At 55.4% G+C, this 12,464-nt stretch overlaps 2 protein-coding genes across 4 annotated transcripts in view; one reads left to right on the forward strand and one right to left on the reverse strand.

Annotated features, from left to right (window-relative positions):
* Positions 1-12,386, forward strand: part of LOC122390857 (protein kinase C and casein kinase substrate in neurons protein 2-like) — a 32,140-nt gene extending 19,754 nt beyond the window's left edge. For 2 of the 3 annotated variants that reach the window (XM_043384241.1, XM_043384242.1), the window contains exons 5-11: positions 3,053-3,157; positions 5,605-5,831; positions 6,533-6,653; positions 7,123-7,233; positions 9,871-9,992; positions 10,423-10,574; positions 10,902-12,386. In XM_043384241.1, coding sequence (XP_043240176.1) covers positions 3,053-3,157; positions 5,605-5,831; positions 6,533-6,653; positions 7,123-7,233; positions 9,871-9,992; positions 10,423-10,574; positions 10,902-11,008 — 945 coding nt within the window. In that variant the 3' untranslated portion in view covers positions 11,009-12,386. The remainder of the gene's footprint in view (positions 1-3,052; positions 3,158-5,604; positions 5,832-6,532; positions 6,654-7,122; positions 7,234-9,870; positions 9,993-10,422; positions 10,575-10,901) is intronic. The other variant, XM_043384243.1, reaches the window with a different exon arrangement.
* On the reverse strand, positions 8,276-9,284 carry LOC122390859 (whey acidic protein-like). The gene is made up of 2 exons (XM_043384253.1): positions 8,877-9,284; positions 8,276-8,613 (listed from the first exon to the last, which is right to left on the reverse strand). Exons 1-2 carry the CDS (start codon positions 9,185-9,187, stop codon positions 8,565-8,567), a joined length of 360 nt encoding a protein of 119 aa, XP_043240188.1. The 5' UTR covers positions 9,188-9,284; the 3' UTR covers positions 8,276-8,564.
* Positions 12,387-12,464: the final 78 nt, after the last annotated feature.

Below are 12,464 nucleotides of genomic sequence, written 5' to 3' on the forward strand. Positions count from 1 at the left end.
GGTCTGCTCATTGACTTGGGTTTGTCCGTAACTGGTCTGTGACGCTGTCCGTGACTATGCCCGTGATTCTGTCCGTGACTAGGCCGCACAGCTTAGTCACGACCGGACGGGAACACTCACGGCCGTTAGCACTGACGAGTTAGCGCTGTCAAGCAATTATCCGACACTCGGTGGCACCGCTGAGTGAGACTCAGCGCTAATTAGGGCGTAATATACATCGTTCCAGCTGTCATGCAATCTCTACCTTCTCAGCACAGTTAGTAGAAATGTAGGGCTCCGGTAATTAACACTTAATGCTGAGTGGTATCACTTCACGTCATGTGCGTATTTTTAGTACGTGAAGTAGCTCGTTGTGCTCGTTGTGCACAACCCAAGCAACATATTTGCTTTAGAAAACTCTCACAAATTACTGGGTTCCGGTTTATATAAAAATTTGTCCTTGCTTTGTCGCCGTTCCATCGCGTGTCTTGAGCTTGGACCGGGCGCTCAGGGCTCGCTAACGGTTTGTACAAACTAGAAACTACAACGTCCAGTCACGACAAACACCTCACACAGCCACATCGGAGCGATGGAGAACGCTGCTGGTCCTCAGAGAACACCAGTGATCGTCGGAGAACGTCGCTGATCGACACAGAACGCCAGTGATATTCGTGTATTCCTGTCGATTTGCCGGTATTCCATCATCCCCCGGGCCCTCAATCGAACACGTCCGACCAGATACTACGGCCTGCGGCTTTTTCTACAAGCCATCTATCATTTCGGCGCCTGACTCGGGTGCGACTACTGGCACCTTACACTGCTACTCATGGTGCCGCCTGTATGTATGGGACTGTGTGTGCAGGTTGTGGCTGCTCGCCCGACGCGCTGGCAACTGATCCGTTGAGCAGTCAAGATGTGGCTTTGTATAGATTGTGCTCGTCAATTTCCGGAGCACTACGTCATCGGGGACCAATTTTCGACCCGGCCACATCTGCAGTAAACAGCGTCACAGTGCCCGGCTGCCGTCCCAATGCGTCCGTTACTCGTCCACAAGTTCCGCTTGGTGTGGTGACTCACTCGGTGCCCACTCGTCTCACTGACAGTAGAGGGTCGGTGGCCGGCCCGTTGACAAGCAGATGACCTTTGGTGTGACGGGTCAGCAAGGCAGCGACCTCGGTCGAAAGAGTGGAGCTTATCTGTCTATCTGTTCAATATTGCGGTGGTGGTGAGATCAATGCAAACATTGCAACAGGTGAAGGGTGTCCCGAGTGTAAGGGCACCGAGAGTGGCATCGAGAGAGTATCGAGAGGGGTGCCACTTAGTGCCGTGACCCCGAGAGGGGTGTCCCTGATTGGAGGGTGCCGAGAGGGACGTCTTCAGAGGGACGACTAAGATTGATGCTGTTGAGACTTGAGAGGGTTGTCCCGCTCCCGAGTGTGAGGATGTCGCCGATGACTGAGACACGGACGGCTCAGGATGTCCCACGGATGCCAGCCGCGGCACGGTTGGCGGTGGTCCGCCGCTGCCGCCGCCGCCGCCGCCGGAGTGAGTGACCGCGGCGCGCGGCCTCCTCACGCGCCGGGCCGCGGGCGGAGCCGGTCCCGGCTGCGGCCGGCCACCGCTGCTGACCCGTCCCGGCCCAGCGCGCAGGTCGGGGCCGCTGTTTACGGTTGGACGACACGGTACCGGTGTCGGCTCGTAGGAATGTCGGGCGGGTGGGCGGCACCTCTCCCCATGTGACGCCGGGCGGCTCCTCTCGGCAGGCGTCGCACTGTGGGCGTCTGTGAGCGATGGACGGGGGACGGGCCGAGTGACTGCCTCAGTCCAGTTCATGGAACAGGTGGGGGTGAGGCCCGCTACCAGTCCCGGCCGCACGTGGTGGCAGAGTCCCGGCTGGCAGAATGTAACCGCGACCTTGCCACGTGGCGCGACTCGCTTGCATAGAGAACATAGAAACTGGATGAGACCAACCCTTGCGGACAGGCAATAAGGCCAGCGATGTCTGCAGTCAGTGACCACACATTCGCCAGACCAGTTGACACCCTATGGTGTCGACTGTCGTGCCGCACCATGCCGTGGAGGGTAGACACACGGCAGCCACCACATTCCCGGTACAGAGCTGCACCCTTGTCCGGCCTTGTCCCAAGGCGTGGCACCTGTCTCGGTCGGTGTGGTATTCATGCAGTGTCCAGCCGATCAGCCGCATCGCCGTAGGACCGGCTTGCACGGGTCACTGCCCGCCCCCCCCCCCCTCCGCTCCCAGCCGCTGTCAGCTCCTAACCGCTATCAGAAGCTGTGGAGGTGGGCACCTATACGGCGCTTCCGCTGAGCAACCTGCTATTCAGATAACTACTGTTTGTTTAGCACACTGCAATGTTGGTTTAGTGTCCTCTCGGAAACTGGCGTACCGGATGCTAAAGCGCCGTGCTGCCGTGTGTACAATGTGCCGTGATGTGTGCAATACCTTTCAGAGTGGTGTTCGTGGTCGGTGGATGCGTTCTGATTGCCTGAAGTGGTGCCCGATTGTCGATTGATCTGCAACGATCGACCGCATTGGCGGCTGGTTGGCCCTGTGACTGACGAAGCGGCCGTTTGCCTTTTCGAAACACATATAATTCCGATATCCTAAAATGTTATCGTTCTCTCATGACTCCTTACTTGTTATATGCATAAAAACTGCATGAACAGTAGCTTTGGGGACATTTTTTTTTCGTGACGTTCAAACATCGATGTCATGCTGCTCATTCACGTGTGGCTGATTTGTTCATGCAACTCACTTCGCAATGATTGCGTTTACGGCGTGCCGACCACATTTCTCTGGGTTATTGTGTGTTCGCTGTCTGCTGAATATTTATGATCCAGTAGTCTGAATGTATCTCTGAGTTTATGATGCACCCGCCTGTCTTCATATACCGCCCCCCTGATGTGGAATCGCTGTCAGTCCGACCAAAGCACAGTATGTAAATAGTCATGCCAGAAGTCTGCTAAACGTCATCTGTCCCATCGTTGACCGCCGTGCGTTGTAGCCCACACACCCCCTCCGAGACTCACCAAACACCCGTCTGTGTTTCAGGTGAACAAGGCCAAGTCGGACTACCACGCGGCGTGCAAGGCGGAGCGGACGGCGCTGAACCAGGAGCGGTACGCGGCTAACGACAGCAGCTTGTCTGCAGAGGCGGTACGTACGCTACGGCCGGGTCTCTCTGAGCCGGGCTGCCACTGACTGCGAGAGCAGCGGTGGTTTGGATGGGACCGGGTCCGGGACGCTGCCTTATGCTCCTCAATCCTTGTCTGTTTTCTTCCTCTCTTTTCAATCCGTGCTTTCACTTTTTATCCGTCCTTACCCTGTTCTAACGGTGTATCCTCCTCCGTTCTGTCCGTCCTTCATGCTTTCGTTTTTCTTTACCCGACTCTCGTTTGTAATTAGGTTTATTATTTTACCCTGTCTCTCCTCTTTACCGTGCAATATATTCACTATATAGCATTCATTATATAACATTGTATATTTATATAGCATTGTATATTCACTCATATTATAGCATTTTATATTCACTGGAGCTCATGACAATGAGCTCGGAAGGTCACCGCGCATATCCACATATATCGGGCACTGACTATCATTGCAGTACAGTGATGACACATTTCACCTTCCGCCCATCCCTCTGATAGCTAATAGTCCTTTAAATCCACACGGGAAGGTCGCGAGCGTTGGTCCTCAGTGAATAGCCGCCTCTATATGGACTATCTTTGCCGATACCGCACCTATATCGCTGGCGCTACACAAGGCAGCTCCATCTCCATGACACACTTCACCAGATAGTGACACCATTGTGAGCTATCGAACTGACAGTAAATCACGCCACCTTATGTGGCGATCGCCAGATAGGGAATTTCGCAAATCCCGATAAGTGTTTGATAGGTTATCTGTAAATGGTCGACCGGCGTGCCCTGTTGACCTGGCTGCGCGGCTCTGGGGATCCTCAGCGGGCCGCCGCGGTAGGTACGACCTCGCCAGTTCCGGCGCCCACTGCAGAGCGGCTGTCGAACCCTGCAGCGGGTGAGCGCGGCGCACCACACGGTCACGTGCCGCCAGCGCACTCGGCCGGCCGGGTGGCGATTCACAATGGAGAATTAGCATACCGCGCACGGGATCAGCCGCGCGACGGCCGGGCGCCGGTGGGGTGGCCGGGTCGTACGGAGCTGGCAGCGGGAGCAGTGGCTGGACCCTGCCCAGAGCTCCCACACGGACTACGTGGGCATTGGGCCCGAGCTGTGAACTGACCTTTGATTGTGAACTGACCTTTGGACTGTGAGCGGACCGTTGATAGGCCTCTGGGCTTGCAGATTTTGACGCTGACGGCGGAAATCCTAGACCGTGTCCATGACTAAATACAGCGGGTTGAACCGACTTTAAAGCAAATTTTTGTGTTACAGCAACATCAAAATACCATCAGCTCCAGCCGTGGGTTATGACGAGGCAGCCTGGGTTGTAATGGGCGGTCATTTGTTACGGATGCGTACTCTGCAAAGTGTACATATTTGACGACCGGACTGTTTTCCATATTCATAAAGCACCGTGCTGCAGCCTCCCCCACCTAGCCGTAGTGTAGACATTACTGCCGTTCAGTGCCGCTCCCGCTGCGCACCTGAGTGCGTTCTGATGTCCCTCTCTCACTCCATCACACTCCCCCTCCCTGTCCGCTTTCGCATGTTGGTCACTGGTCCCCTCCCCCACCCGCTGGGCTGACCGTGGCGCGTGCACTGTGCCCTGCAGTAGCTCACAGCAGGACCATGCTAGCGTGCACAGACCGGCAATGGGATAATTCATATCTGACGCTCGCTCTGTGTGACCGACATTAGTAAGGGCGCCACCGTCTTCAGTAGAGACGCCGTCCTCTTCGGTAGAGATGGCACGCTTTCAGTAGAGATGCTACCGTCTTCGGGAGAAAGGTCAACTGTGTTCAGTACTAATGCCGCCAGCTACTACTCCAAGTAGAGTTGCAGGCGTCTTCAGAACAGGAAGTGCCGTCTCAGTATAGGTCCATCGGAGGTGCCGCCACGGTTTGATGGAGGTATCGTCAACCTCAAGACAAAAGCTAGCGCCTAATAGACGTTCATAGGAGGGGACAGGGCGGCGGTCCTTAGCCGGCGTTTCGGGTCACCGCCGCCGTTTGGTGTCTTGACCTGGCGCCGTTACAGAGAAAGATGCGTATAGCACTCCGCTGCTACGGACCGTGGAGCAAATGACCCCACTGCCATTGCGGCCGAATTGCTAAGGTGTTGTGTTGTATGAAGCTGTTGAGGGCGGGAGGGAGTAATTTACGGATGGGAGTAATTTTGCAGTATTTTACTTGACCAATTTTGCCTTGATTTACCGCTGCTGGCTCACAAACATTTTGCTAATCTGTTTGACCCTGACTGACCTGGCGTGACCTGCATAAGCCAAATCATGGACTCTCAGATGAAGTAGCAGAGCGAGCGTGTGTTGATCTGTGCCAGCCCCATTGCTGACCGTAGCCCTCCCCCTGTCGCTCCTCCAGCTGAATAAGCAGGGTGGACTGCAGTCTGTACTAACCTGTGCTGACCTCATTGCTGACTGCAACCCTCCCCCTGTTGTTCCTGCAGCTGAAAAAGCAGCAGGAGCGCGTGCAGAAGGCCAAGGAGGACGTGACGCGCACCAAGGACCGCTACGAGATGGCGCTCAGAGACATCTCGGAGCAGAACCCGCGCTACATCGAGGACATGACACAGGTGTTCAACAAGTGCCAGGACAGGGAGGCCGAGCGGCTGCTCTTCTTCAAGGACACCATGTTCATCCTGCAGAAGTGTCTTAACATCTCGGCAGACCCCATGTGAGTGTTGGGAGAGGAGGGTTACGGGCGGAAGAGGGAGGCGCCGGGCCGGCAAAACGGTGGGTTTGGGTGTGGAGGCACCGTTAGCGGCTTCGTTCGTGTGTTTCGTGCGGCTGTTCGGACGGTTTATTGGCACGTTATAGATTGTTTGATTGTTCTGGTATGCGGTCTGAGAGTGAGTGAGCTGTAACGGTTATTGCTGCGGTTTTACTGAGTACGTGCCGCTCGTACGAGTGATCAGTTAATCAGCTGTCGGTGGAAACTAACGGTCTCCATCGAGCGGATACTCTGCAACGGCCATTGTTTATCCTGCGCCAAGAATGGAGAGTAGTCCAGCTTCCTCCTGCGTCTATTATTAGCTCATCTATCACATAACAATACCACTATTCACAGCTGGTGATCTGCGATTACCCGTCACATTTGGCGATCGATTTATGGCCGAGTAACACTCGGTCATTGTGAACGGGCCCGACCGCCGCCCGATAGTTTAACGCTGCGGTGTCACGGCTTACTCAGCCCGCGCGATACGGGCGGTATATCACCCTTGTCGCTAGAGTCCTGATGTCCGGGTGTAAAGTCCACCGCTCTCTCTCCCTCCACCCGTCCGTTCTGCTCCCTCCGAGGATAGAGTTAAGCTGCAGCACGCACGTGGGCATCCGGCTGCGATTCTGGCCTAATTTCGCGTTCTTTCTTCCTCACAGACTACCACAGATCTACCGCGAGTTCGAGCACACGATTGCCAACGCTGACAAGGAGAAGGACCTGCGCTGGTGGAGCAACAACCACGGCGTCAACATGCCCATGAACTGGCCGGCGTTCGAGGTAGGTCCCGCTAATAGTCTCTGGTCGGCCGGACGCCCGCTCCTGAATGGCGGCGAGGCTGGCCCGGCCGCCGACCGGCCCGCCCCCTGTATGCTCTGCCAGTGTATGTATCGGTCCGCCGCGGACGCGCTGACCCATAGGCATGCTGTCTGTACGCTCGGCCTGCTGCGCTCCGTGGATGAGGGATGATGGAGGGAGGCGGCGGCACGGATGGGCTCGGCTAGACTGGAGAACGTTCTGGTATTACTCTAATTGATCAGACAGAGTGTCTTATCTACACAGATTGACTGTCTGTAAAGCTACCATTGTATAGTATACCTTGGCTCCAGCCACTAGCCCACCATGCCTCTGTCTCCCGCCGGCCCTGCTAGTGACACCGGCGGCGCCCGCTGTACTGAGACCGCCGCTCGTCCGGCCTCTGCCGCCCCGGTCCGACCCCCCGGCCGCCGTCCGGCCCCCTCTGCCGCAGGAATACAGCGAGGAGTTCCGGGACATCGCCGCCGCCAAGAGCAAGAAGGGCCTGATCGCGGACGGCAACATCACGCTCATCAACCAGCGGACCGTCAGCGACGACCTGCCCGTACGGAGAACCCCGGGTCCCGGCAGCACCGGCACCTAACCCCGGGACACAAACTTCGCACAAACCCCGCACCGAACCCCGAGCATAGAATCCCCGCACCAGTCCCAGCCCCTAACACAAGACACCTAACACGATATTCAGCCCAGTCACCAAACGCATGGCAACCACGACAGCTCCGACCCCGCCCTGGCACCTAAATTCGGCCCTCAACTCTCGCACAGGCCTGCGTTAGCTAATACCGATCTCCAGCACTAGTCCTGCACCAATCCGGCACCTAATCGCATCGCTCTCTGGTATTAACTAGTCTGTGTGTTCCTCTTCACATTGATTAGTCTTATTTTGTTTAGTTGTGGGACTGCATGCCTCTTTCACACATTTCCATAGTCAATTTTACCCACTGCCTCATTATCCACTGTCATTTCACCCATTCTGTCCATTTATTTTGTTCCCGCTATCACGCCGTTTCACTTATTCTGCGCTTTTTTATCTTTCTCTCATTGACTTCACGCCAATCCGGCACGCCAAACGCACTTTGTCCATCACTTACTCGTTTTTATTTTTAACTTCATTTGCATTTTATTATTCAGGTCAGTTAAGTTTTGGCTAACAATTGCATGCTGCGACATATTTAATCAAACAGGCATCTTGCTGCTAATTTTGTGCATTGGTCTTGCCAGAATTGCTTGATAATGCCAGAATAATTTGTTTGATCTGCTGAGTGATTACTTTGTGCTCGCTAACAAACGCCCACCGCACGAGATTTCAGTTGAATGGCAATGAAGTGACGCTTGGATGGAGCCTTGGCTCTCAAAGTTCGAAGTTCGTGGTCTGTGCAGTGTGCACCCTTATCCGCCACGTCGATCTGCCGAGTTGCGACTCGACTCAGGCGTTCAAAAGTACACAACGGACGCGTCCAAAGGACGGGCTGACAGCACACGTAGGTTTATTGTGATGCGCAAACCAGCTGGCAGCTCACCATCATTCGCGCATTGCGCGTCGCAGCGAGCCAACTTTACAGCATCGGTGAGCAATGAGCATGCAATATAGCGCGTATTTTGTGGTCTCGTGAGAAGCAGATACATTCTGCAATCACCCCCGAGCTTTCACCATCTTTTCGGGAACGACTGAGCCCGCCTGCTAGCTGGTTGCGGTACTGGGCAGTGACGCTGTGCTGTCACGCAGCGAGCATTGCCTGAGTCAAGATGAGCTGAGGACGCGGCTATGGGCGACTCGGTCCCTACGCGTAAGTTGAGCTGTCGCCGGGTTCTCTGACAGTCCCCGGCACCGGGGTGGATGGAGTGGCCGCTCGTAGCCTCACGACCGCCCTCTGCCTAGCCGCGCTTCCGATAGGGAAACCGAAATTCTTCAAACTCGATGATGCTGAAAAGGAGTGTTCATTTGTCAACTGTTCAAGGGTTTATGAGCTTAATATTTCCTCATGAACGCAGCTGTGCTTTGCTCTTACCAGGTCGTCACTAGCATTCCAACTTTTTTGACAAGTGGTTTGCTGGATCCTTACGACAATAAATATGTCTCGAAGGACAATACGTTGAAAATTGTTAGCTTCTTCGCTGAAGTGAGCGTAATATTGTCACATTGTTTACTCGTGTGGGCCCCACCAATGCCTCACGTCGGGGTCTTACCCCTCGCTGAATCCGAGCGCCGGCTTGCAGACGGTCCACTCGAGGCAGGTATCGTAGCAGCACTTGCTGCTGCGGGGACAGTCGCCGTCGTGTGCGCAGGTGCGGGGGCGCTGCCGGGAGGGCGGGCACTGGGGGCGCACCGGGGGACACCGTCCCGGGTGCACCACCGGCCGGTGGGCGCCCTGGTCGCCGCTGTGACAGCAGAAGAACCGGCCGTCGGACGTGCGGCAGAAGTAGGTGCACCGGCTGATGTCCTGGTAGCCGGACACGCCGACAGCCGCGAGCAGCAGCACCAGACACCAGCGCAGCATGGTTCGGTGCTGAGCTGAGCTGAGCTGAGCTGATTTATCACACAGTCGGGGCTGTTTGACTTGGTCTGGTGGTTGGGTAGCGCACTGGTAGAGCACCTAGACACTGCTGAGTGCTGATGGTGTGTTGTGTTCTCATTTTATACTAGCTGGACGGGGAAGTCACCATTGGCCTCTGTTGTTTGCGATCACGGGCCGAGCGTGCACTGATCACGGAAAGCGATATTGAAGGCCGCGTGATGCTTTGAGCTGTTATTGCTGCAAAATCAGCACCTCACATCACACTGCGCCTCGTATGCGTGGTTTATCAACAATTGTTCCTCGCGGCACCATTGGGCCAAGGTCTACTTGAACCAGGCGTGTTGCATCGTTGGATGTCCTAATTATCAACCTGGGAACAGCGACCGTACTTGACAGCTGTCATTCCAAGAAATATGCGAAAGACGCCTGCATGGAAGTCTGTAACATGCTCACGAATTTATGAGCTTAACGACATTGGTTAGTCTTGATCAGTCTGCAAGGATTTAAACTTTATTTATTCTTGATCAATCTGTAAGGATTTGTGTCCTCACTATTGAATAGCCATGCTTGTATCCTGTTAGCAAGCTTCCTGTATTGCGCTTTTGAGTACCGTAACCCTATTTTGCCCCGACCTGACCCAAGGCGCCGACCTTTGGCCCTGGCAGGACTACAACCCGGCGACACGCAACTCAAAGAAGCCGACGGGCCGGCAGACGAGTCAGACGGGCTCCTCGGACGGTCGGACAGGGACCAGCGACGCCGGCGCCAGCCGCAGCTCGCAGCACAGGTGAATTGATAGATCAGACGTGACAGGGAACTTTCTGCTTGTGGAAGTATGGTAACGTAAACACGTAGACAAACACCAGAAGTTTGATTTGATTGTACGCATTGTAGTCATGGTTGATGACAGTCTTTTTTTTCGATGGCCTGACGGCTGGTTATGATAAACAGGAGGCCTCGAGGTTTGACATGCGGCCGTTTGCGTATTGGATTCTCTCCTTTCCTCGTCTGAACGCTATCCTAGTTTTGTTTTGCCGTGTGTTCCAATTCCTGATATCTGCCCGCTACATTTCCGTTCTAACAATATCTTGTTTTGGCATTAGCTGTAATCTGACCATGCATCAGTCTTTCTACGTCAGTGTACCTGCCCCATGTCTCCCTACCTGACCGCTACGAGTGTCTCCACTTCTGACCTTCGCCTCCCCGTCTCTCACCAGCAACGGTAACGGTTTCGACGAGCCGGCCGGCGGCCCGTCCGAGTGGGACGAGTACTCGACGGACCTGGTGGACAGCGGCGAGCCGGGCGTGCCCGTCCGAGCCGTCTACGATTACGAGGGCGTCGAGGCCGACGAGCTCTCCTTCAAAGCCGGTGAGAGATCCCGGCCGGTGGATTAGAAGGGTGACGTGGTGGTTCGTACCGTAGGCTACGTCCTGCACATTGATTGTCCGGTGTTAATCATTTGCGAAGATTCTAGAGAGCTTCCTTTGTGCATAGCTTGGTCGTCACCTTGTGCTTTTATCGGATCATTACGCATCTTAAAAAAAAAATAATTTACTGAATCAAGAGTTAACAAATCTTCATATCGGTATTTTTAAGGATGTCGAAGATACGGCTTTGTTGCGCGCCACTGGCAGCTGACGCGCCTGTAATATTACCATCGTTCTCCGAATATGACCGAGCTCCATCTGTTCGCAGGCGACACGTTCGACAAGCTGGAGGACGAGGACGAACAGGGCTGGTGTAAGGGCCGCAAGGACGGCAAGGTGGGACTCTACCCGGCCAACTACGTGGTGGCCAACTAGGCCGGCTGCGTGTGGAGTACAGCGCCACAGCGCAACAAACTATAGCGCCGACCGCCGTGCCGCGTCGCCGCCCAGTGGTGACCGGCCCGCTGCAATCGCATGGCCAGCAGACTGACAGCTGTGACCCGGCGCGGAAGCCGAGAGACGACCGAAAGTTACGGTAGCTAGAATGTCTAGCTAAGGCCGGATAATTGAGTGAAGACGTCAGGCTGGACTTGACGTCGGCTGTCAGCCGACAAGGCGTGGTTTACAGTGGCTCGATGATCGGTCAGTGGCGGCAGTGCAGTGTCGCGGTTCATTCCGGGTCCACATCCCGTTCGCTGGACCTAAGAGGAAGCGTTCGTGGATTATGGCGATCGCGGTGACCGGGCAATCAAAGTGAAAGGGTCACACGAACGTGAAAGTGAGCGAGGGAGCGGGCAATCCGAGTGCATTCCAACCGAGCTGGAGACGTGTGCAGCGGACTGCGTGTGTGCGTGTGCGGTGCAGAAGCCCGCAGGATGACTGAGGAGGCTACATTACTCCGTTGTGAGGAGCGGAGTTAGCGCGCCTGCCGGGCCGCCATACAGGCCCCCAGTGTATATTACCCATGTCTTCCGCCTATGCCTGTTGCCAGTTTGTCACAATGGAACCAAGATCAATTGATAGAACACTATGATTATTTTGTGTATGTGTACGTATTGTCCTAACCTCTGCCGCCCCGTGTGCCTTCCATTATCCGACGAACGTCTATGTGTGTTTGAGAGCCCAAGTCCTGCCGATATATATTATGTCTAGTGAGTGCGTCTACCGAATCCAGCCAGTGCCGTAGCTGTGCCTTTGCCGAGCGATGCGCGTCTGATGAGAGCGGGCCTTCTCTGCGGACCAGTGCCGTCCAGCGGCCTTTGATTGGGAGCATTCCCGGTGTAATTCCAGCCAGTGGTGTATGTGTGTATTGTTTGCGCTGCCCGTGTTGGTATATGTCGTGTTACTGTTGTACGTGTTACGCTGTTACGGCCCCTGTTACGGTGGACTCTCGGACAGCTGAGGAGATCAACAGAGGCCGGCAGATCGGCCGTTGTTAATGTGTCGTTAGCGTGTGTTGTGTCCGATGGGCGCTGCCCCCGCCGCGGCCCGTGTATGTAGCCCGCAGGCAGCGCCATGATAGGCTACGTGTCACAAATCTGCCGATGAGGCCTGGCGTTGCGGTGGCGTCCCCTACCACCGTGCTTTAATCGCTGGCATCGTATCATTCCGAGGCGGTGAGAGAGTGATTGGTCGGTCTGCCCGCCGGGCCGTGTCGGTCTGTCAGGGATTCAGCTACCGTGAAAGGTGCCTCAGAGGGCGCCGGTCGCACCCGGCAGCGGCGCCTCCGTAATATACAATTGACAGGTGGTGACATTGACTTTGAAAGGGGAGTGAAGACCGTTCGCCAGGCCTGCAGTGTCCTCATCGCACCTCGGGACTTCGGAACACC

This window comes from Amphibalanus amphitrite, unplaced genomic scaffold, assembly GCF_019059575.1.
Source record: "Amphibalanus amphitrite isolate SeventyFive unplaced genomic scaffold, NRLGWU_Aamphi_draft 000412F_arrow, whole genome shotgun sequence".
NCBI lineage: Eukaryota > Metazoa > Arthropoda > Thecostraca > Balanomorpha > Balanidae > Amphibalanus > Amphibalanus amphitrite.